General features: G+C 41.6%; 1 protein-coding gene across 2 annotated transcripts in view; it reads left to right on the forward strand.

The window, feature by feature from the left end:
* The window catches only part of RAPGEF5 (Rap guanine nucleotide exchange factor 5), a 225989-nt gene that overhangs the window by 107789 nt on the left and 96967 nt on the right, over positions 1-21233 (forward strand). For both annotated transcript variants that reach the window (XM_046020444.1, XM_046020445.1), the window contains exons 8-9: positions 4521-4594; positions 14517-14642. In XM_046020444.1, coding sequence (XP_045876400.1) covers positions 4521-4594; positions 14517-14642 — 200 coding nt within the window. The remainder of the gene's footprint in view (positions 1-4520; positions 4595-14516; positions 14643-21233) is intronic.

The raw sequence follows: 21233 nt of genomic DNA on the forward strand, positions 1-21233 counted from the left end.
GGCACCTGTCCCTTTGCCTTGCACACAGGCGTGCTCTCAGTGTTTTCTGAACCATGGGTGGAAACTCTGAATTAACTTTCCACTTGCTCAGTATCATTCCAGTTGTTACCCGAAAACTGCGGACCCCACTCAGTGTATTCTCTTCTCCGAGAAAAGCACAGGACTGCCCTTGGCTGGAGGTGCCCCCTTTCTGTGGGTCCCCCTGGTAAGAAACCTGTATCTTTGCCACACTTGCCTATTTTTAGTCATTTTCTCCAGACTCTGTAACATCTCCCTCCAGCTCCCACTTACTCAAACACAGACATTCCTGAGCTAGAAGTTCTCAGTGGAAGCCAGTTACTACCTCTCCCACTCAGCTGGTTAGACCTTTTTACTGCTGACTGGTGAGGGTAGGAAGGTCACTGACTCTGTTCCCTGACCTTGGCAGAATGTCACCTAGGAGCCCTTAGGGTTCCTTTCCTGGAGGACCACCTGCCTGTTGTCTGGGAACTAGACCTTGTTTTCCTTCTATGATGCAGTAGGGCATGTTCTCGCTTTTAAGGAATCATTTATGAGAGACAGCCCCCTCCCCTACAAAAGAGGCCCCAAATAAGAGTACAATCCTGAAAGATTATGGACTATGAATTGTTTCTGGTGGAGATCACTTTCTATAACTAAATCTCGGTTTTCCTGTTTCTCTTGTGATGAGGGGGTTGCGTTTTGGTAAGGGAAAAGATTTTTATAGAGTTAGACATCATGGAAATCCAACCCAGATTTTTAATTTTTTTTTAAAGACTTTATTTATTTATTTGACAAACAGAACACAAGTAAGCAGACAGGCAGGCAGAGAGAGGAAGGGAAGCAGGTTCCCTGCTGAGCAGAGGGCTCTATGCAGGGCTTGATTCCAGGACCCTGGGATAATGACCTGAGCCGAAGGCAGAGGCTTTAACTCACTGAGCCACCCAGGCGCCCCAACCCAGATTTTTTAAAAGCGTGGTCCTGGGATGCCTTGGGGGCTCAGCTGTTAATTATTTGCCTTCTGCTCAGGTCATGATCCCAGAGTCCTGGGATTGAGCCTGCTTCTCCCTCTCCCACTCCCCCTGCTTTTGTCCCTCTCTTGCTGTGTCTCTCTCTGTCAAATAAATAAATAAAATATTTAAAACAAATAAAGGCATGGTCCTCTCAAAAAAGAAATAGTAATGCAGTAATCTTAGCATGACAACAATATGACAGATTATTGAATGAAGTTGATTAACCTGAATAAATGCTGTGAAATGTCTTCTCTTAAAAAATTAAAAATTAGGAGCGCCTGGGTGGCTCAGTGGGTTAAAGCCTCTGCCTTCAGCTCAGGTCATGATCCCGGGGTCCTGGGATCGAGCCCCGCATCAGGCTCTCTGCTCTGCAGGGAGCCTGCTTCCTTCTCTCTCTCTCTGCCTGCCTCTCTGCCTAGTTGTGATTTCTCTCTGTCAAATAAATAAAATATTTGAAAAAAAATTAAAAATTAGGGGCGCCTGGGTGGCTCAGTGGGTTAAACCTCTGCCTTCGGCTCAGGTCATGATTTCAGGGTCCTAGGATCGAGCCCCACATCGGGCTCTCTGCTCGGCACGGAGCCTGTTTCCCCCTCTCTCTCTGCCTGCCTCTCTGCCTACTTTTGATCTCTCTCTCTCTCTCTCTTTGTCAAATAAATAAATAAATAAATAAATCTTTAAATAAAAATTTAAAATAAAAGCATGAATTTAGTTGGCAAAATATTCCAAATTCAATTTTCTTCATTTTCATCTAAATTAAAACTTTAAAGAGCAAAAATTCAAATTACAACATAAAGAAAGCACCAAGATACGGTTCCTACTTCATATGGGCACACTTGTCCCACATTAGTTGCTCTCCAGGAGAATGACTCCCTACTATGGGCTGAGGAAAGACTTATTTCAGTTAGTTAAACAGAGTTCCTAACTTCTGTAGCCAAGGCTTTTTTTTTTAAAGTAGATTCCACGCCTAGTGTGGAGTGCAGTGCAGGGCTTGAACTCACAACCCTGAGATCAAGACCTGAGCTGAAATCAAGAGTCAGATGCCTAACTGACTGAGCCTCCCCCACCAACCCCCCGTGCCCTGAGCCAATGCATTTTTAAGTGGAATTTAAAATGTTATTCTGTATTTTTCTCTTGGCATTCGTGTTTCTAGTTTTTCAGAGAAATCATGGGAGTTTTTCTTTCTTCTTAAGTTTTCTCATAATCGGGCAACAGTAGCAAGAGGGGACCCTCTTTGAACAAACATGAATGGAACTTTTTGCTGAAAATAGAAGCTTCTGTCCACTTCCGCTGTTCCTGCCTTGCCTGTAGATGCTCAGTGATGGGAGTTATCCTAGTTATTCGTGGTGTTTAACGGAAGAATTTTCCTCCCCTCTTTTTCATAAATAGTTATGGAAGCAGTTGTTTCTGTAAGTAGGGGTAGTCATGTTGTACCGTTTGGGGCACTCGGGGAGGAACTGTTCATCCGCCGGTTTTTACAGAGCTCCTACTGCGTACACAGCATTTTAGATGCACTCCATGCCAAGTAATACACAGTAGGCATAAAAGGCATACAAAAGCCAAAGGTACATGAAATGCTACTCTAAAAAAAGTACAGAGCAGAGAGCACAGTATTTGAATGTCTACAAAACATTGTGGGGGCGCCTGGGTGGCTCAGTGGTTTAAGCCGCTGCCTTCGGCTCAGGTCATGATCTCAGGGTCCTGGGATCAAGTCCCGCATCGGGCTCTCTGCTCGGCAGGGAGCCTGCTTCCCTCTCACTCTCTCTGCCTGCCTCTTTGCCTACTTGTGATCTCTCTCTGTCCAATAAATAAATAAAATCTTAAAAAAAAAAATTGCGAACCGAACCCATAACGACAGTGCGTGACTTCACTGTCAGCAAGATTGGTAATGTTTTTGCCCTGCTTTTGATAGAGAGGGCAAAAGAAAAAAACGGCATGGCAGATGCAAGGAATAACTTCTTCTACTTAGGAGTCATCCTTGATTGCTTCTTATCCTCATCTCCCCTGACCCCCAGCCATATTCAGTTCATTGACAAGTGGTGTCCATTTTGCCTAAAAATTCAACTCACATCCTCTATGTGTCTTCACCTCATCTCCACCTCCCTGGCCCGAGTCATCATCATCTCTAGTCAGGATGTCAGCCACAAACTGGTCTCCCTATTTCCTCTCTTGATTCTCTTGAGTCTGTTCTCCACAATAAAGCTAAAAGAACTCTTGAAAATATGCGTCAAATCATGTGATTCCCAATTTAAAAGTCCTTAGTGCTTTCCCCTGTTCTTAAGCTAACATCTGAATTCACAGAGTGGTCCGTGCTCTCTCCAGCTCCTATCACTCTCCCCAGCCATCGGTGGCTCCATCTCAACCTTGAGGCGCAGCCCAACTGTCACTTCTTCAGGGAAGCACCATCCCCCCACTCCGCCACCGCCAGAAGTGGCCAACCCCCCGTTGTTTTCTGTCATATCCCCATTTATCATGATCATCTTATTTTTAAATTATTATTATATTTATAATTATTATGATTGTTATTGTTTGTCACAGTACTAGGTGTGCAGTGACTATCTTCCCAGCTAGGATGTGTATTTCATCAAGTCAGGGCTCACCTGCCTTTTTCTAGGAGTAGCCCCCGTGTCAGGCACATAGTTGACACTCAGTAAATATTTTGAAAGTGAAAGAGCAAACTGTACAAAGAGTGAAATAATTAAATCCCTCTGCCTGGATCAGGGTTGTATGGAATGTCATTGTGAAGTTGGAGATTAGGAGGAAGCTAGAGAATTCAAGGAAGACCTTTTGTGATGAACAGGGAATTCATACTTGATAAGATAAGCCATACATAGGCCAAAGCATGGCACTCTGTTTGTTTTTTGAGACTGCTTATTTAAGCAGTGGTGCCCCAGCTGGATTGTATTAGAGGAATTAAGAGCTTTGTGTTAGGAAATGATTGCCCCCACACGGAAAGGGTGACAAGGACTTGGATAGGGAGATGCTGGGGAAAATAAGAAGAGGTCGATTTGAGATTCCACAGTTTGGAATTTTGTAGTAATGATGCACTGAAGTGGTCAGAATAGACAATATTATGCTTTCCTTATATGTGACCATAAACTACCAGTCAAAATACCCCACACTATTTAAAAAAAAAAATGTTCTCAGATAAACTCGACCGAAGCTTTCGACTACACCCTAATTCCCCCTTGGTTGAAGCCCAGTACTGACATGCTGATGTCGGGATGGATTTAGGTGAAGAGAAGAGATGAAAGCAAACTTTCCCACTGCCCTTGATTTAATAAACAAGATAATGTACATGAAAAGTGCTCCCTGTAGTTAAACCTTCAACCAAATACTTAAAAAAAAAAATAGTGCTGATATTTACATTTTGTGACTCTACCTCACATTATTTTTTCCTGCCAAATTACCATCTGAAAGAAAATGATCTGAAACTGTTTTCTTACGATACTACATTTTTTTTAACATTGTTTCTCTCTCTCTCTCTCTCTCTTTTTTTTTTTTTGTTTAAAGCAATTGAACAAGAGGAAGAAAATGGTGACAAACACGTGATTGGGACAGAAGCTGGAGGTGTCCCAGATTCTCAGGTATGATCAGTTCTGTGGCCCTCTCTTACGATGCCTGTCTTCTGCACTGGGAATGCTGACGTAAGCAGGGGTTTGCAGATGATACAGGTCTGACCTTCTGTGTTCTGTAAAGAGTATTCCTGGGAACAAACTGCTTATTTTTGACAGAGAGGCATTTCATAGGAAGGACCCTAAATTGTTAAGTATTTGTAATTTGACTCATGAGGGAGCGACAGAGGGGCAGACATCCTCCACTTTCCAGAGAAAGCAAGGAAATAAGTTAAGAGCTAAGAGAGACCACCCTAGAGCAGCCCACCCCCAGGAGATGGCAGAGAAGAATGGACTGGCTGACAGCGGGACAGGCGGTGCTGGGCCACACGGATGGACGGATATGCTTTGACCAGCATCTCACCTCCAAACAGCATTGTGGCCTCACCACTTTGGACATCCTAGCACTCTTAAATGCTAACTCGATGTAGATCAGAGCATTTAAAGATTCTTGGCTTGGCTGACCCATTGTACTTCCTTTCCAGTTCTAAATCTTTATTGGTTCTGGTTAGAATCATTACATTAGCTTTTTCAGTCAAGATAGCACAGGCTGCCCTAGTTCAGTAAGTTGAAGGAAGGAGCTGTTGGGAGTCGTTTTGCTGTGGAGATACTGAAAATTCTACCATCACCAAGCTCATACTGAAATCGCCTTTCAGGCTTTCAAGCAAATGTGGGTGGGCAGGGATTTCCCCCACTGAGTGTATTCCAGATGCTCTCAAAGGTTTCTTAAGTCATTAAATTTTTAGTGAGACAGATATTTCTAAACATACATTGCTGTTCTTTACTTGTTTTGAACTTACTCTGTGGGCAAAAGTCTGTCGTAAGGGAATCATATTTGTGTCTCAAGAGGATACATAGACCTGACTTTTTAGGATTCTGTGGTTTTCTTCAGCTGTGCTGCGAGTGTACATCTACGGGAGGTACTGAGGGTCGAAATCATGAAACCAGACAAAACCAGTGAATCCATAATTCAATCAGGAATGGTTTCTATTCAGGTTTGAAAGGCAGGAATTAAGTTCACTGGAGGCCTAACTGTGGGTGACAGGCCTAGGCCGTGGAGGAAGGCAGGGAGCTGTCACTTCCTCTGACACGTCTGAGAAAGCATGACCTGCTACCACAGGACAAGCATCAGTTTTGTCGATTATCGATTCTGCAGGCCATCTTTCCAAATGCTCTGGAGTTAGCATCCTCAGCGGTTCAAGTCATGGAGGGTGAGCTCAGAGAAAACTTTGAGAATTTTACCATCAGAATTAGAAATAAATGTTTGTGTGTGCCCATGGGTGTCTACATTGACTCCAGAACATATTACTTTGATGTATGGTGTATGCACACATAACGGATAGAGCATCTGTATGCTGGGCTCACTGGTATTTCACATTGTTGCAGTCTTCACTCCGCAGCATATTTTAAGCAAGCAGAAATTGATTTCTCACTCATTCCCCAACTGTGAAAATACATCGCTTTGGGGAAAATGCCCTGGGGCTGTTGAAAACTTCAGATGTGTAAAGGGTTAAGATGGAGAGACAGGATCTCCTAGACACATTTTCCCCCTGCCTGAAAACTCTAATTCTCTCCTCAGATGTTCTCTCCTTTCTTCCTTTTCTCCCTAAAAATATCTTTTCTGCCTGAGGAACTCCCTGTTTTAATGCAGTAATGTGGGGGGGGGGGGGGAGTGGAGCGAGCATGTAGACTGGGGTTTGCCTCCCAGCCCTTCTTCTCCACAGCCTGTGTCCTTATACAAGCTCTTCAGCGTGTAAGCCCGGGCGTTCCTGCAGGGTGACATCAGTGACTTCATCGCCATGGTGCCATCACCAGCCAAGTCCCTGCAGGTGACTGGCATGCGGGGTTTTCATCTCTGTGAAGTACGGTGGTCTGAGGACTGAAATGAAGCAGTGTAGGACATACGTGTGTAAGAGTTCAGAGGCAGCATGTCTGAGGTCCAGAGTGCAGCCTTCAGGGCTGGACGTCCTGGGGTTTCCTCCTGGTTCTGCTGCTGGAGCCTGGGCAACATGTTCTCTCCTGACCTCGGAGCCTCTTCTGTCATAGTACCGAGAGTCCACCTGGGCAGACCTTTGGATGCAGTAGGCATTCACCAAAGCACTTTGTTTTATTCCCTGCACAACAAGCCCTGGATTTACCACCGCTTTACAGATGTGCTGGTATGTGCCGGGGCCAGGAACCAAACCCGGGTGGTCCAGCTCTGATACCCTGGCTTTTTTTTTTTTTTTTTTCAGTGTTCCAAGATTCATGGTTTATGCACCACACCCAGTGTTCCATGCAATATGCACCCTCCTTGATACCCACCACCAGACACCCTGGCTTTTAACACCTGTGCTAACCTGCTTTTCTAACGTCTGTAAAATGAGGGTCATGGTTCAGTTGCTTTGAGGGTTAGATGAAGATGTGTGAGACAAAAAGTGCCCAGGACATAGTAAGTACTCAGAGAAGTTAAGCTCTATGAGTTACTGCCATAGTCGTGATCATCTGTCACATTGCTTTTCGGTTTGGATATCGAAGGTGTCTGGCTCGCTGGCAGTATTACTTTCTAACATTATGCTGTCTTCACATACATAAACTCATTTATCATTCTTTATATAGGACTAAAGGATTAAAGAATTTTTTAATCAAAATGTATAAAATTTGGGGGACGACTGGGTGGCTCAGTTGGTCAAGCATCCAGCTCGTGATTTTGGCTCAGGTCGTGATCTCAGGATCGTAGGATTCAACCCCACGTTGGGCCCTGCACTCAGTCTGGAGTCTGCTTGGGATTCTTTCTCCCTCTCCCTCTGCCTCTCTCCCAGCTCTCCCTCTCAAACAAATCTTTTAAATTACAAAAAAAACCAAGTATAGAATTTTTGCAGTGCATGGGTGGCCTGGTTGGTTAAGCATCCAGTTCTTGATTTTGGCTCAGGTCATGATCTCAGCGTCATGTATTGAACCCCACATTGAGCTCTGTGCTCAGTGGGGAGTCTATTTGAGATTCTCTCTCCCTCTGTCCGACACTCTCTCCTTGAAAAAATAATATTGTAAATGAAAAAAAAAGTGTAGACTTTTTGCCAGTTTCTAGTTTAGGACTCAATGTGATCTTTAATGAGTAATTTATAACATTGAACTTTGGAAATTTTTCCTTTGCTTCAGGTGTCCATTGACCACTGATTCAGTAATTATTTTCATGTCTCCTAGCCTTCATTTGTATCAATCATTTTAATATTAAGTGATGGTAACTGTTAATTGTATAAAGTAATTGCAAAGTATTCTATGATTATCAGTAACCAAAGTGTGACTTCTTTTTTTTTTTTTAAGATTTTATTTATTTATTTGACAGAGAGAGATCACAAGTAGGCAGAGAGGCAGGCAGAGAGAGTGAGAGGGAAGCAGGCTCCCTGCCGAGCAGAGAGCCCAATGCGGGACTAGATCCCAGGACCCTGAGATCATGACCTGAGCCAAAGGCAGTGGCTTAAACCACTGAGCCACCCAGGCACCCCGTGACTTCTCTTTTAATACATGGAAGAAAGCTGCTATTTAAGGCTATGATAGTGACAATAGAAAATAGATGATCGTTTAAAATCCTTTATGTTGGAATTTATTAGAATTTGCTTTTTTCTTCTTTATCATTTGTCAACTTTGCTTCCCTGCTTAGCAGTGCGGACAGTAATGTTTACAGAACTGAGCTGAAATTTCAGGTCCAAACAAGACAAAATATTAGTGTCCTTCCTACTCTAATATGAAAGTTCAGGGAATCAAGTATATGAAATAAGTAAAACTTTTACTTCATCAGCTATGTAAATGTATGGCAGTGCATTTTTTAGTTTTATCAGAAGAGCAAATTATGTAAGTATAATAGATTAAGAAAATATTTGAGGGAAACAGCAATTATAAATTCCATGCAAGTATAGCTTCTGCCTCCTTCCCTCCTCCCACTCTGCTCTGGCAGGATGGAGTTTCATACAGTGTTTATATAGGATGGTTCTGTCCAACCAAAATGCAATTCCAGAAAGGAGGAGGATCTGAGAAGTGAGCCTTCCTGAAGTTGGTGCCTTACCTGGACAGTAAGGGGCCAGGAGTCCCTGAATGACTCAGGCTCTGTGATGCCCCAGCATGATGCCTGAGGCCTGTCCTAATGATTCCCTGGACATGAGCACACCTGCCTCATGCTCCCCATCACATGTACTTTTCACTGTGGGTGCCACATGGCCCTCTCCCTCAAGGAAAGGGTGTATTTTTCTAGCCCAACCAAGAGGAAATTTTTCATAGTTTTCTTTTCCTCTCTGAAGAAATTTGAGAAAATGAATGCTTGGTGCCCTACAAAATAAAATAGCTATTTATGATTATTATTATCAATTTATAATTTATTATTATATTTAATATAGTATAAATATTATGATTCTATAATTATAATTATGATATATTCTAGTATATGTTACGTTATGTTATTATTTTTAATTTTTTTAAAGATTTTATTTATTTGTTTGAGAGAGAGCATGAGAGGGGAGAGGTCAGAGGGAGAAGCAGATTCCCTGTTGAGCAGGGAGCCCGATGTGGGACTCGATCCCAGGACTCCAGGATCATGACCTGAGCCGAGGGCAGTCGCTTAACCAACTGAGCCACCCAAGCACCCCCATATTATGTTATATTATTAATATGTTATATGTTTTAATGTATTATATTTTATGCATTTGTTATTAATATTATATATAATTTTATTATTATTTAGTGTAATTGTGTTCAGAATTTTCCTGGAAGGGATTCTTTTTTTAAAAATTTTTTTAAATAAACATATAATATACACATTATATGTATAAAACATATAATGTACCCATGCCCCAGGGGTACAGGTCTGTGAATCGCCAGGTTTACACACCTCACAGCACTCACCATATCACACACCCTCCCCAATGTCCATAACCCCACCACCGCTGGAAGGGATTCTTAATATTTGTTGCTTAGGGAGTATGTGCATACAGTTGAGTCATGTAATATATCTTCCCATCCCATCAGTGTTTCATCATTTGAGTTTTCTAATTTGCTTTATGAATTTCTGTGTGAGATTGAATTGTTAAAGAAGTGACTCTATTTAGTAATGAATAAGAATTTATCCAAATACCATGAACCTGTATTGAGTAGCATTCTGTTACTGCAAAAGCGCTTACTTGAAAAGTGGGCCCTTTTGTTCTAGTTTTCCTTCACTTTTTGCATGATGCTTTATCTACGTGTTTTAGAGAAAGTGGTTTTTAAAGTGAAGATAATGCAAACAGTGTTTTCATACACAAAATGTGCTCTTTGACCTTTTGTCATGAAGGTGTTTCATATATCATCCTTGTAGCGTTCCTAAGGGAATCCTGTCCAAGCACCATTTAACCACAGAAAGAATGGACCCAACATTTTTATGACTCCGTTTATAAAGGAAACAGACTTTAATTTACATTCACAACATTTCTCTCCTCAAACACTGAAAATCATATGAATAGCTTTAATTATACATTACAGAGATTTTTTTTTTTCAAAGCAGACCTTGAAATGAGGCTCTTAAATAACTCTTCTGACAGTCCAGATTAATCTTTTATTTTTTTTCTGGCTTAGCAGTGTTAGGTAAACTGTTTATAATTAATTTTGTATAGACAAATTAAGTAGTTCAAGAATGTGAAAGTCTAGATCAAGGGCTGTTACTTATCTTGCTTCTCCTGCCATAACAAAGCTCCCAAAATGTATTAATAAATTCATGGGTTTTTCAAATTAAATCACTAAATTACAGAGCTGTGAAAGGGACCCCCAGAGAACATCTGGCTGAGGACGGTGCTTCCTCAGAGGACTGTCTTAGAAACTATCTAGGATGTAGGGGCATCTCTCTGGGCTTCAAGTTCTCCAGGGAATGAAGAAGCATTCATAACCCTCCTGGAAAGCCTTTTTTTGATGGTTGTTATGTAAGGAGTGCTGTAGAATTGATTATCTTATAAAAAGACATCTAGAAATTATGCAGAAACCAGAAAATTCAAGACTGCAATATTCCTTTTTTAATTACAAGATGTTTTAATTATAAATATGAAACAATTGCTCTGAAATCCATACTTAAAAGTAATAGCATTTTGTGTTTAAAATACATAATTTGTGCACCCAAGTACCTGGTTCTAATAAAAATGTATTTCCTCATTAAAGAAGAGTCTATATTTAGATTCCTAAGCATATGATATAAAGAATGTTTATTGTTACTTAACCATTCATGTTCCCACAGAAACCAAAAAAACAGTTAAGGTGTCTTAAGTTTTCACTACTCAGTCCCATCCTCTTTTTGCTAATGATATCAGTTATTTTTAAAAAATGTATATGATGGGGTACCTGTGTAGCTCAGTTGCTTAGGCTTCCGATTCTTGGTTTGGGCTCAGGTCATGACCTTGAGTTGTGAGGTCGAGCCCTACATTGGGCTCTGTGCTCAGCCTGGAGTCTGCTTGAGAGTTTTTCTCCGTCTTCCTCTGCCTCTCCCCCCACGTACACACACTCTCTCTGTCTCTCTAAAATAAAAAATATCTTTTAAAAAAACCAAAGAATGTACATGGGTCTGTCTCCCATATACATACCATGGAAAGACCGTCTCCAAATCAGAGCACATGGGAGCTTAGACCAGTTAACTCTGAAACCCGTGCTGGTGAGAAGGAATGGGCTCAGTCTCATGCCTGTTTAGTTCCAAGATGCTTTCATCCTATGTATGCCCCTTCCTGGCCCCAGTCCCCCCCTCTCAACAGGCTCTGTTATACAGGGCACCCCACTGGGGAGCATGGAGAGATTAGGACTAATCCATCACACTGCGAAATAAACAACCACAGGGCAGGTCCTAAGGTTGCAGGGTCATGAACCTCCTCTCTCAGCTCGCAGGACAGTATGTTAAATGCTGTCAGGGTGACATGGATGGAGAGAGAAGAAATTCTAGCTGGCCGACATCAATGAATTTTTTAGATAACAGAAATTTATTCCTCTAAGTGTCTGAGCTTTTAAAGGATGTTAATCATTTGAATCCCCCTCCCTAGTTCCCTTGCCTTTTTAGTTTGAAGGAGGATATTTAACACCACTGATCCTCTTGTACCTCTCTAGTATTGATTAAAAGTGCCTCTTCAAGATCAGCCCATGTGTTTAGCATTACATCAGGTAATAGGCTCCATTAAAATCCCAACAAACAGAAACATGCTCCAAGGAGGATGGCTAGTATGGTAAAGGGATCTAAAAATAAAATCAAGTGCGCCCTTAGTAGTGCTTGACCATCTTATTCTACTTCCCTTGTCCTGTTTCCTCCCAAGTTGGGAGGCAGCAAGCCACAGTTGACTCCCAATTTTTGTAAGTGAAGTGTTACTGGAACACAGCTGTGCTCTTTCACCCACCTATCATATCTGCTGCTCTTCTACTAAACCTGCAGAGCTGGGCAGTGGCACGAGAGACCATGTCGCCTACAAATCTTGGAATATGGACACTCTGGCCCTTTCCCAAAAAACTAACCAATACTTGTCATTGCCATGACCACTACATGCCTTCTTTTCTTATACCTCCACAGCGTCTTCTCATATTCCCTACTCTCAGCTAATAACTTGACTTATTCTTTGGCGAAATAGAAGCATTCAAAAAAGAATTTCCAGGAGTGCCTGGGTGGCTGTCGGTTAAGCGTCCAACTCTTGATTTCATCTTAGGTCATGATCTCAGGGTCCTGGGATCGAGCCCCATGTCCAGCTCCTGGCTCTGCTGGGAGTCTGCTTGAGATTCTCTGCCTCTCTCCCTCCCTCACCTTGCACACATGCTCATGCTCTCTCTCTCTCTCTCTCTTTCTAATCCTTAAGAAGAGAAATATGCCAGCCGACCTGCATATTTACCCATGTACTTCACCTGCCCTCCTGTTACAGTGAGTGACATATTCACAGGCCTGTTTCTGTCTGATAGTAGATCTTTATGCTTTCTTTGAGCCTGAAGGACATTACTCCCCAAAATGCCCCCTCTCCATCCCGCATCCTCAGGTTTCCCTCTGTGCTGGATGATTTCTAATAAGATAAGTAGACTGCAACATCCCTTACCATAAACAAGCAAGCAAGCAAAACTCCTTTCAACATCACTCCTGAGCTAGTGTCCTGTTGCTTGTAACAAAACTTCTCAGAAGGGTTGTTGCTCGTTCTCTGTTGAACCCTGAGCTAATGCAGCCTTTTTCCCCCCTACCACTTTTTTTGCTCAAAAAGAAACTATCATCAAAAGCCACCGATTACTTCCATCAAAATTCTGTCAAATCTGTCATTTCGAACCTATCATACTTGACATTTCAGCAGCATTCCATACAGTTTTTCTCTCCTTCCTCCTTAAAACACCTTCTTCACTACTCGCCGGTTTCTCCTCCTAGAGGAGGGTCTTGGTGTCGGGATCCCGGGCTCAGCGGGGAGTCTGCTTATGAATCTGTCTCCCTCTCCTTCTGCCCCTCTCCCCACTCACTCGCTCTCTCCCTCTCTTTTTAGAATAAATAAATCTTTTTTAAAAAATTAAAATAAAAGGCAAAAGGTACTCATGGCTTGATGTTGAATGATTTCGGAGTTTTGTCTAGTGTGGTAAGGGACTTTCCAACAACTGACTCTCCAACAGTACACAGGCTCTCTCAAGATAAACTGTGATCCCTGTGCAAGAAGCTTGGAGACAAACTGGAGGGCCGCTTGTGAGGGATATTTTAAAAATAAACATCTGACTTTGGGGGAGGAATTCCACTTGCTGTCTCCTGGGAATCTGTGATTTGGACCACTTGAAGAATTTTCTCTTTCCTTCCTAGTTGTTGAAGAAGCTGTTAGATAAGGACCTATCTTTGCCCATGGGAATAAAGATAATAGTCATTGTTTTGCATGCACGGAGGATCCCATTTCATCGATGCCCGCTCAAAATAATGGTTATCTTTGGCACAATTAAGACCATGAAGCTGAACATCACTTGCTGGCCCCTTCTCCATATTTGGTCCTGTTGCTAGGTCCATTCAAATCCTGTACATTAAAAAAAAATAAGAAAAATCCTGTATAGTTGTATTGTAGATTCCCAAATTTTGACTGCTCCTGCCAAGAGTAACTTCAGATTTCATTAGATCATGTCTTGATAGGTCAGGACATTTTTTTTTTTTAATAATTTGAGCAGAAACAGTTAACAATTTGTGTTATAATGAACATCTTTTTTTTCTAATGAAAGTCCTAGATTCTTCTCCTTCATATTATTGTTACTTAGGTACTTTGGCATAATAAAAAATGTGATGCTTAATGGTTCATTTCCAATCCCTGATGACATTTGAAGCTTTCTTTTTGCAGTTTATTTTTAATAACCTTTTTTTAAACCATATTTCATGGAACATTAGAAGTATTTTGCTAATAATGCCCCACAGTAATTTTCCAGTTGTTAAAAAGAAAAATCTTGTGATCTTGTTAAAAACTCCATATTTATACGTGGAATAATCTGGTGGAGTAAAAGAATTAGGAGCTTGTGTACTGTTATTTTTAGTCCTCTGTATCATTTCACCCTTTTTGTCAGAGTGGTTGCTGGCTAACTTTCCCATGAGTTTTTAACCTCTTGTGAGGCTTTGCTTATGTAACAGGAAACAGGCTGTCAGGAACAAATAGTGGCATATCAGGAGCTTACTTCAGTAGCAAATGATTTAGTTTGCTCTGCCCTTCCCTCTCTTAAAGTGGACCGATACGTGATCTGAACTTTAAGACTTGTGGTGTGAGCTTCCTAGGTTAAAATAATTCAGTTTCAGTTTTGGAAAGGCCAACTATTTTACCAAGTCCATGCATTAATGCAGGCAACAGAGAAGATGAGCTTATTGTAAGGCGAATTTTGCAGTGGTGTCATGTCCTGGGACTGTGGATTTAAGTATATCTTCGCTTTTTCTCCAACTCTTAAGGCAGGAGTGATGTGCAAACTTCAGGAGAGAGATGACATCGGACGAATTGAACTGGTCCAGAAGCTGGCGAGAGAAAACTGTCAGTTTCTACAGACAGACAAAAAAGAACAGGAGAAATCTGAACACGTAAGCCCTTTTTCTCTTGGGGATGCAGGTTTGAAAGGGGTGAAAAGTGTTTCTGCCTGGCTGTATGCTTGAAGGAAAAAATATTTTAAATTCTTTAGTTTTGGGGTTTTTTCCCCCCCAAGTCATCCTCTTTAGTAAAAACGACAGCTGCTCAGAACTCAAAGCCAGGCATTCACAACACTAGGTACATAAGAGAGCTCTCCTCTAAAGTAAATCCTGTAGAAGTAGAAGAATATATGTAAGCAAATATGAATGCCTGTGTATGATTTTTGATTCGATGGCTTTCAAGTTTGACTTTGGGAATTCCACCCATCACATAGTTTGTGGAATATGAATTTCGGAAGAACATTCTGATGTACTTTTATGTTAAGTATGGCGTGGCTCTAGTCACCAAACAAATGTACCCCAGTAGAAAAAGGTAAGAGCAGAGTACCAGATTATAGAGGCTTTCGCCAAGCGGGAGAGTCAGAAGGGAGTTTTCCCAGTGTCTTATGAATGTTTGTGTTCCAGCAAAAGTTCTGTTGTTTGCATGGAGTTCAACTGGAGGAAAGGGATGCTCTGCTTCCTTCTCCTGAAAGCAGTAATTCAGACTGAACTTGAGAACTGAGAATGCTGTCCTCACACTGGGGGGACAATGGCACTGCTTTCTTCTGCTACACATTGTCGTCGGTTGACTTTGTTGTCGTTTGTAAGACTGAGCTCTCAGTGCTCAGCTATCCAGGGTTGCTCACGAAAGGGAAAATTCTTCAGTGCGTATAAACATGTCTTCCTCTGACTTTAATTTTTCCTTGGAATTTTATGTCCAACCCATTCCAAAGGGGAAAAATTGCTTCATGCTTTTTCTGCTCTCAGTACACATGCCAGGGGTTTACTGAGCAGGAGGTGAGAGGAGATGTTCAAGGCAGCAGGCTGTTCAGTTGAACATAATGCGCCTCTAACAGTGCAACGTTGATAACAGTTGGTGTCTTGAGGGGGAAAATAATCAAGCAGTTTCAAAGCCTTGCGGCTGAGCTGTTTCAGGGGTGACTGGTGACTTTCAGTGAGAGTGGACATCTTAGCAGCCTTCACTTCAGTAGGTACTACTAGAAAGTCCAGGAACTTGTTTGAATTGTTAAAAGCACCCTGAAGGTTGACTGTATCAAAGACTGACCCTTAATCTCTGCCGTGTCCTTAGAATATTTGAGTATCCGGGGAGCCTGGGTGGCTCAGTGGTTTAAAGCCTCTGCCTTCAGCTCAGGTCATGATCCCAGGGTCCTGGGATCGAGCCCCGCATTGGGCTCTCTGCTCAGCAGGGAGCTTGCTTCCCTTCCTCTCTCTGCCTGCCTCTCTGCCTCCTTGTGATCTCTCTCTGTCAAATAAATAAATAAAAATCTTTTTAAAAAATTTTTAAAAAAGAATATTTGAGTATCCTAGTGTGTGACTTAAGTTTCTAATTAGAAGAGCAATAGTTTTCATTTGCCATATTTTGTTGATTTCAAAATGCACATTTCCCCTGCATTTTAGCATCTCTGAAATCAGGGCCAGTCTCAATGACTGATGATTGGAAAACACATCATGGGTTAACTGTCAGCATTTTTCCTTCCTAGCGGTCCTTAAAATGAATGATATATTTTACAATGAATTGCATATTCAGTGAAGTGGACCAGCGACTGCCTGAGAGTAGGGCAAGATCTTTTAAAGCCAAACCTGTGGTAGAGTACCAGTTCACCAAGGCTAGAAATCATCGGCCTTATGCCACAGACAACTTCAGGCTTGTTTTAAAAGATACCAGTGTTGCCTTCGCCTTGTATTTAGTTCCGTCTGGAATATTATAGTCAAAACTAATGAGACGATCATACCCTCCAAATATAGGTTGGAAATCTGAACTCGGTGCTGGTCATTGTAATGACTTCTAACAAGAGACAGAAATTTAGTGGTAGAAGATTGACAACTTTGCTTATGGTTATCTGCTATTGCTATCTACTCTATACGGCTCCCTAAAATGAAGCTTTCATCCTTCAGCTTAAGATTGTAAAACGCAACACTAGGGTTTGTTACTTCTTGCATGAATGTCATGATATGAATGCATTAGCAGCTCTGATAGTGTTTATGCTCCTGAGAGGAAAGATGGTGTATAAATCAGCATTGGAATTATGGCCTTGCTACATAGACCTTCCTTTTTTTTTTTTTTTTTTTTTTTTTGGGAGCTTCGAGTGAGGAGAGGTGAATATTCAAGCTCTTTCTTCCTCAGTGATGAATATAACCTCGGCCGTTCTGCCATGTCCCTCCTGCAGGATGACAGCAGTTGAACTAATCAGCTCTCGAGGCTGATACTGATGTTGTGTTCCACTCGATGGGTTATTTAATACTAGATGCTTACGCTTTTTGCAGTGATGTATTAGGAACAAAAACCATCTGGTAGATGATCTGACTCATTTAGGTCTTGAGCATTTGATATATCTCCATGTTTGCTTCCCCACGGAGTTCACCGTGTTCATGAGCTGGGTACGGCATTTGCCTTTTTTCCTGTCCTCGCTCTCTTTTCAGTGGCGGTCATCTGCTCTGGCTCATGAAAACTCCGTTATAACACACAGGATGTACAGAGGAAACTGCCGTTTACCCAGTGTAAACCCAGGCCCGCGGTTTCTTCTTGTAATAGCAGTAGCAATGATGACCCAACCCTGGAGTTACATACTGATTTCCTTTCTTTTATGATTTTAAAATGCTTCACCTACCTCATCTGCCATTCCTGGGCCAAAACTATTTAAGGAGACAATGGTGAAATTTGAGTTAAGAGTCTAAGTTACCCATGGAGTTTTTTTTTTTCTTTTTTAACTAAACTACATTGCTTCTCCAGTTCTAGAATTCCACATCAATACGTATGTGCCAAAATGAGAAAGCTGCTTTAAAGTACCACTGAATAGAAAAGAAGCTTTTGTTGCTGGTGCATCTTGTTACAAATAGAAGGAGCTTCGAGCTTTCCAAGCAGGCATTTCTCCTATTTTCTCAAACTGGTCAATGCCATGATTATAAGTGCAACTAATTAGAGGCACACTTCGCTCTGAGCTTTTGGCAAGGTATTTCTGAAAGAAAAATATTTAAATGTATAATTACCACAAGTTTCTCAGGAAGCACTTGGTTTTCTTATTTTATATTAACAAGCTGTAGGCAAAATTAGCCCACACTCATTACTAAGTGTCGAAAATCATTATGTGAGAACTTTAAGAAGAGGACAGAAATTGGTTGTTTCTTCTAAACATTATGATAGTGGGATTGAAATTTGGTCATTAACTCTTTAAAGAAATTACTTCTTTTATAGGTAGGCATCACATTTCCTAGTCTTAATCAAATTGTATTAATAAGGGAAAAGCCTGTGTTACCACAGGCCTTTCAGCTTACCTGGGGCCTTTCAGCTTGACCCAGAAGGCTGACTAATGGCCCCAGCAGGGGGGGACAGGGAAGAGCCTGGTAGACAGAGGGACTAGCAAGAATGCACATGACTTGAGTGCTGGGTGATTCATGAGGAATAAAGGGGAGTGGGTTGTGAGGGAGGTTACCATTCAGCTGCATAAGACCTAGTACGCCACTGTAAAGAGTTTAGACTTGTCTTTCTGGCAAAGGAAAGCCATCAAATAAGCAAAGTGGCACAGTCAGATGGAGTTTTTGTTAGATCTCTTTGGCATTGGCTTAGAGGAACAAATGAGTGGAAAAGAGGAGAGTGTTGGAGAGAACCCTTGGAAAACTATTGTAGTGAATCAGGTGAAAGGTGAAAGCCTGAACCAGGGTGGTAGATGGGAAATGAGAAAGCTGTAGATGTAGACAATAGGTGGTAAAATTGGCAGGATTTGATGACTGGTAACAAGCAGGTGGGAATGAGTGTTATTTTCTATTAAGTGGTAGACATTAGAATGTTCTGTTTAGCAATAGAACGGTTGGTGGCCTTTACCAAAAAGCTATAAAACATTTACCTTGCTTTTGTGTTCCTGCAGTATGTTTCAGGTGTCTGAGATACAAGCTAAAGCACACAGTGTTTAACTCATTGGCAAATTGTGAGGTGGGGATTCTGGATAGCGGCATGGGAACTATATAAGCCATCTTCTCAGACCAGACCTTTTGAAAATACTTTGGGCAGACAGCACCTCTGGTAGCCCCCCGATGAACTGGATTATTTAGCCAGAGTTTGGCGTTTGCTGCAATGATGTGTGTGCCATCTTTAGAATTAGCCATGATTTCAGGAATGCTCTCTTGACCCATAGAGTCTGAAATGGTATTACCATGCTGTTATTTTAGAATACTCTCAATTATTTATTCATTGAGCATACCTTTAAGTAAAGCAAAGTCATAGGGGATTCAGAATAACTATGGTGGCTCCTGAAGAAGTATAGTCATGTTGTGGAAAGAAGACATTAACACAGGTAACTGAGATACAAGAAGACAGTGTTGGTAATCCCCAGAGAGTACCCAGAAGTTTGAAGAAGAATTTCCACCTGGGAAACAGGAGTCTCTCTTACTGTAGATATAAAGTTTGATGTGGACCTTAAAGTGGGTTTGGGTTCTATTAACAATTCGAATTGAAGAAGAGCATTGCTAGAGGGGAGGACAGCATTAGAAAATGCACAGAAGGTCAAAGTACAAGGTATTTTTGGTCATCAGAAACCATCTGTGTCACCAAGGTACCACAAGTGGGGCTGAAGGGCGATCTAATGACAAGGAAGCAGGAGAAGGAAGATTTCTTGAGAATTGAGATTGGGACAAGACCATGGGGGATTTTTGAAGGCTGAAAAGTTTTACTGAATTCTAAAGTAATGAGAAGTCACCGGTGACTTGGTTTTGTTAGTTTTCCTAGAAAAGGAGGAGTGGGGGCAGTGCGGGGTGGGGGGGAGCTCTTGTGAGGTAAATGATGTGCTTCAGTTTGAAAACTGAGAAAAACTGAGGCTGAGGAGTGACTAGGCAGAGCTGGGCTAAGAGCAGTCTCATGTCTGTTGGCTTCTGGGATGTATCTTCTCTCCACAGTCATTATTGGAGGGAGGGCTGATCAGAGGACAGGAAACCAGGACAACAAGAATCATGATGATCCCAAGAAAGAGGAATGGCCAGGACCACCGTGGAGGAAAGAGACAGAACGATTATGTATTGACAGGACGGTAGTGGCAGATATGGGAAGGATTGCAGAAAAGAGAATGCTAAGGTGCTTGCTTAGTTTGAGTCCTAACTTAGATTTGAAAAGCATGTAAGCTGTTCATACTTTCATATCTGTGAGATAACTGTATTAAAGTATATATCTATATGTAGGTCCTTCCTGGAATACAACTGTCCTCTTGACCAGAAAACTAGAACTATTTTTTCCTAACATGGATGTTTGTAGTGTATTAACTCGTAGAGTAGAAATACCGGTGGTGGCTGATAAACCGAGTTCCTAATTTCCAAACTGCTGAAATGTGGATGTGTGAAATGTATGTGAGAGCCTCGCTAAGCAGTCCTTTCCCCAGGGGCTCAGCCCATAGCCCGCCCTCTTCCCACCGGTTTTCTTCAGTTCCTTTGTTAAGTCTGAGGACCCACCCTACTTCCTTCCCCTTTTCTCATTTGCTTCTGACAAATGGGTGGGAAGGGGATTTTGCTGAAACCGAATCTTGGCATAGCTGTCAGGGTAGGGTCCCTATCACTCAGCCTCCACCGGGCTTCCTTTTCCTTGTTTCCTGTGGCCTCATCCTGCAATTCTGCCTACGTCAAAGGGTCCCTTGTTCACGGATGACTAGGGGAGAAGTGGTTTGGGGTATCCTGGCGGGTGTCCCTCTTACTTCACCTATTAAAAGTTAGCCTCTGCCTTTTTCCAACTTTCATTTGTCTCTTACTTTGTTTAAAAAGTAAGGCTAAGTAGAAGCTAGAAGCCCTGTTTTTACTCTCTATGAAATACTAAAAGCGAAGGTGGTTTTACCGTTCTGTATTCGTACGTGCTTTATACATCTAGTGAAGTTAAGAGCAATCATGGCATTATTTAAAGTTTATCAGTAATTTTGTTTAATCGAGGAGCTACTTAAATACAAACAGGATTTTATAACATTATTGCTTAATAATGAAAGTCAGAATTCAGATATGATAGACAATTCATTATATATTAAGTTGCCTACCTATAAACTGAGAAATCGCTCTATAGAAGTGATGTTATTTTTCTTAATAACAGAATCTTGGCTTTGTGTTGGTTTGGTACTAAAATACCTTTTCATAGGAGAGAGACGGCCCCAAATGAACAGTTTTAGTTCATTTTCTATCAGGATTAATATGGCCACAGAGTAACACAAAAATGGCAGAAGATAATTGGTGCCTCTGAGAAGTTTACAGTTGAGCTGAGGGGTGGAGAGGAGGTATTTACCCATGGAAAACAAGGAATCATCCAAGACAGTATTTAATCAAATGTTTAAATACTTTCACAGGCGTTAAGAAGTAAACACCTCTGATAAACATTTTTCATGAAGGCATCAATCCATACTCTTCTCCATTAGACAGCAAGCTTTACAAGTTTGGTTCCCTCCACGAGGTCTTTAAATTCTAGTTTTGCTGGGTTATTTACTTATTTATTTATTTACCAGAGAAATGGCCACCAAGCTGCCAGTG

The sequence above is a fragment of the Meles meles genome, chromosome 10 (assembly GCF_922984935.1).
Source record: "Meles meles chromosome 10, mMelMel3.1 paternal haplotype, whole genome shotgun sequence".
NCBI classification, from domain to species: domain Eukaryota; kingdom Metazoa; phylum Chordata; class Mammalia; order Carnivora; family Mustelidae; genus Meles; species Meles meles.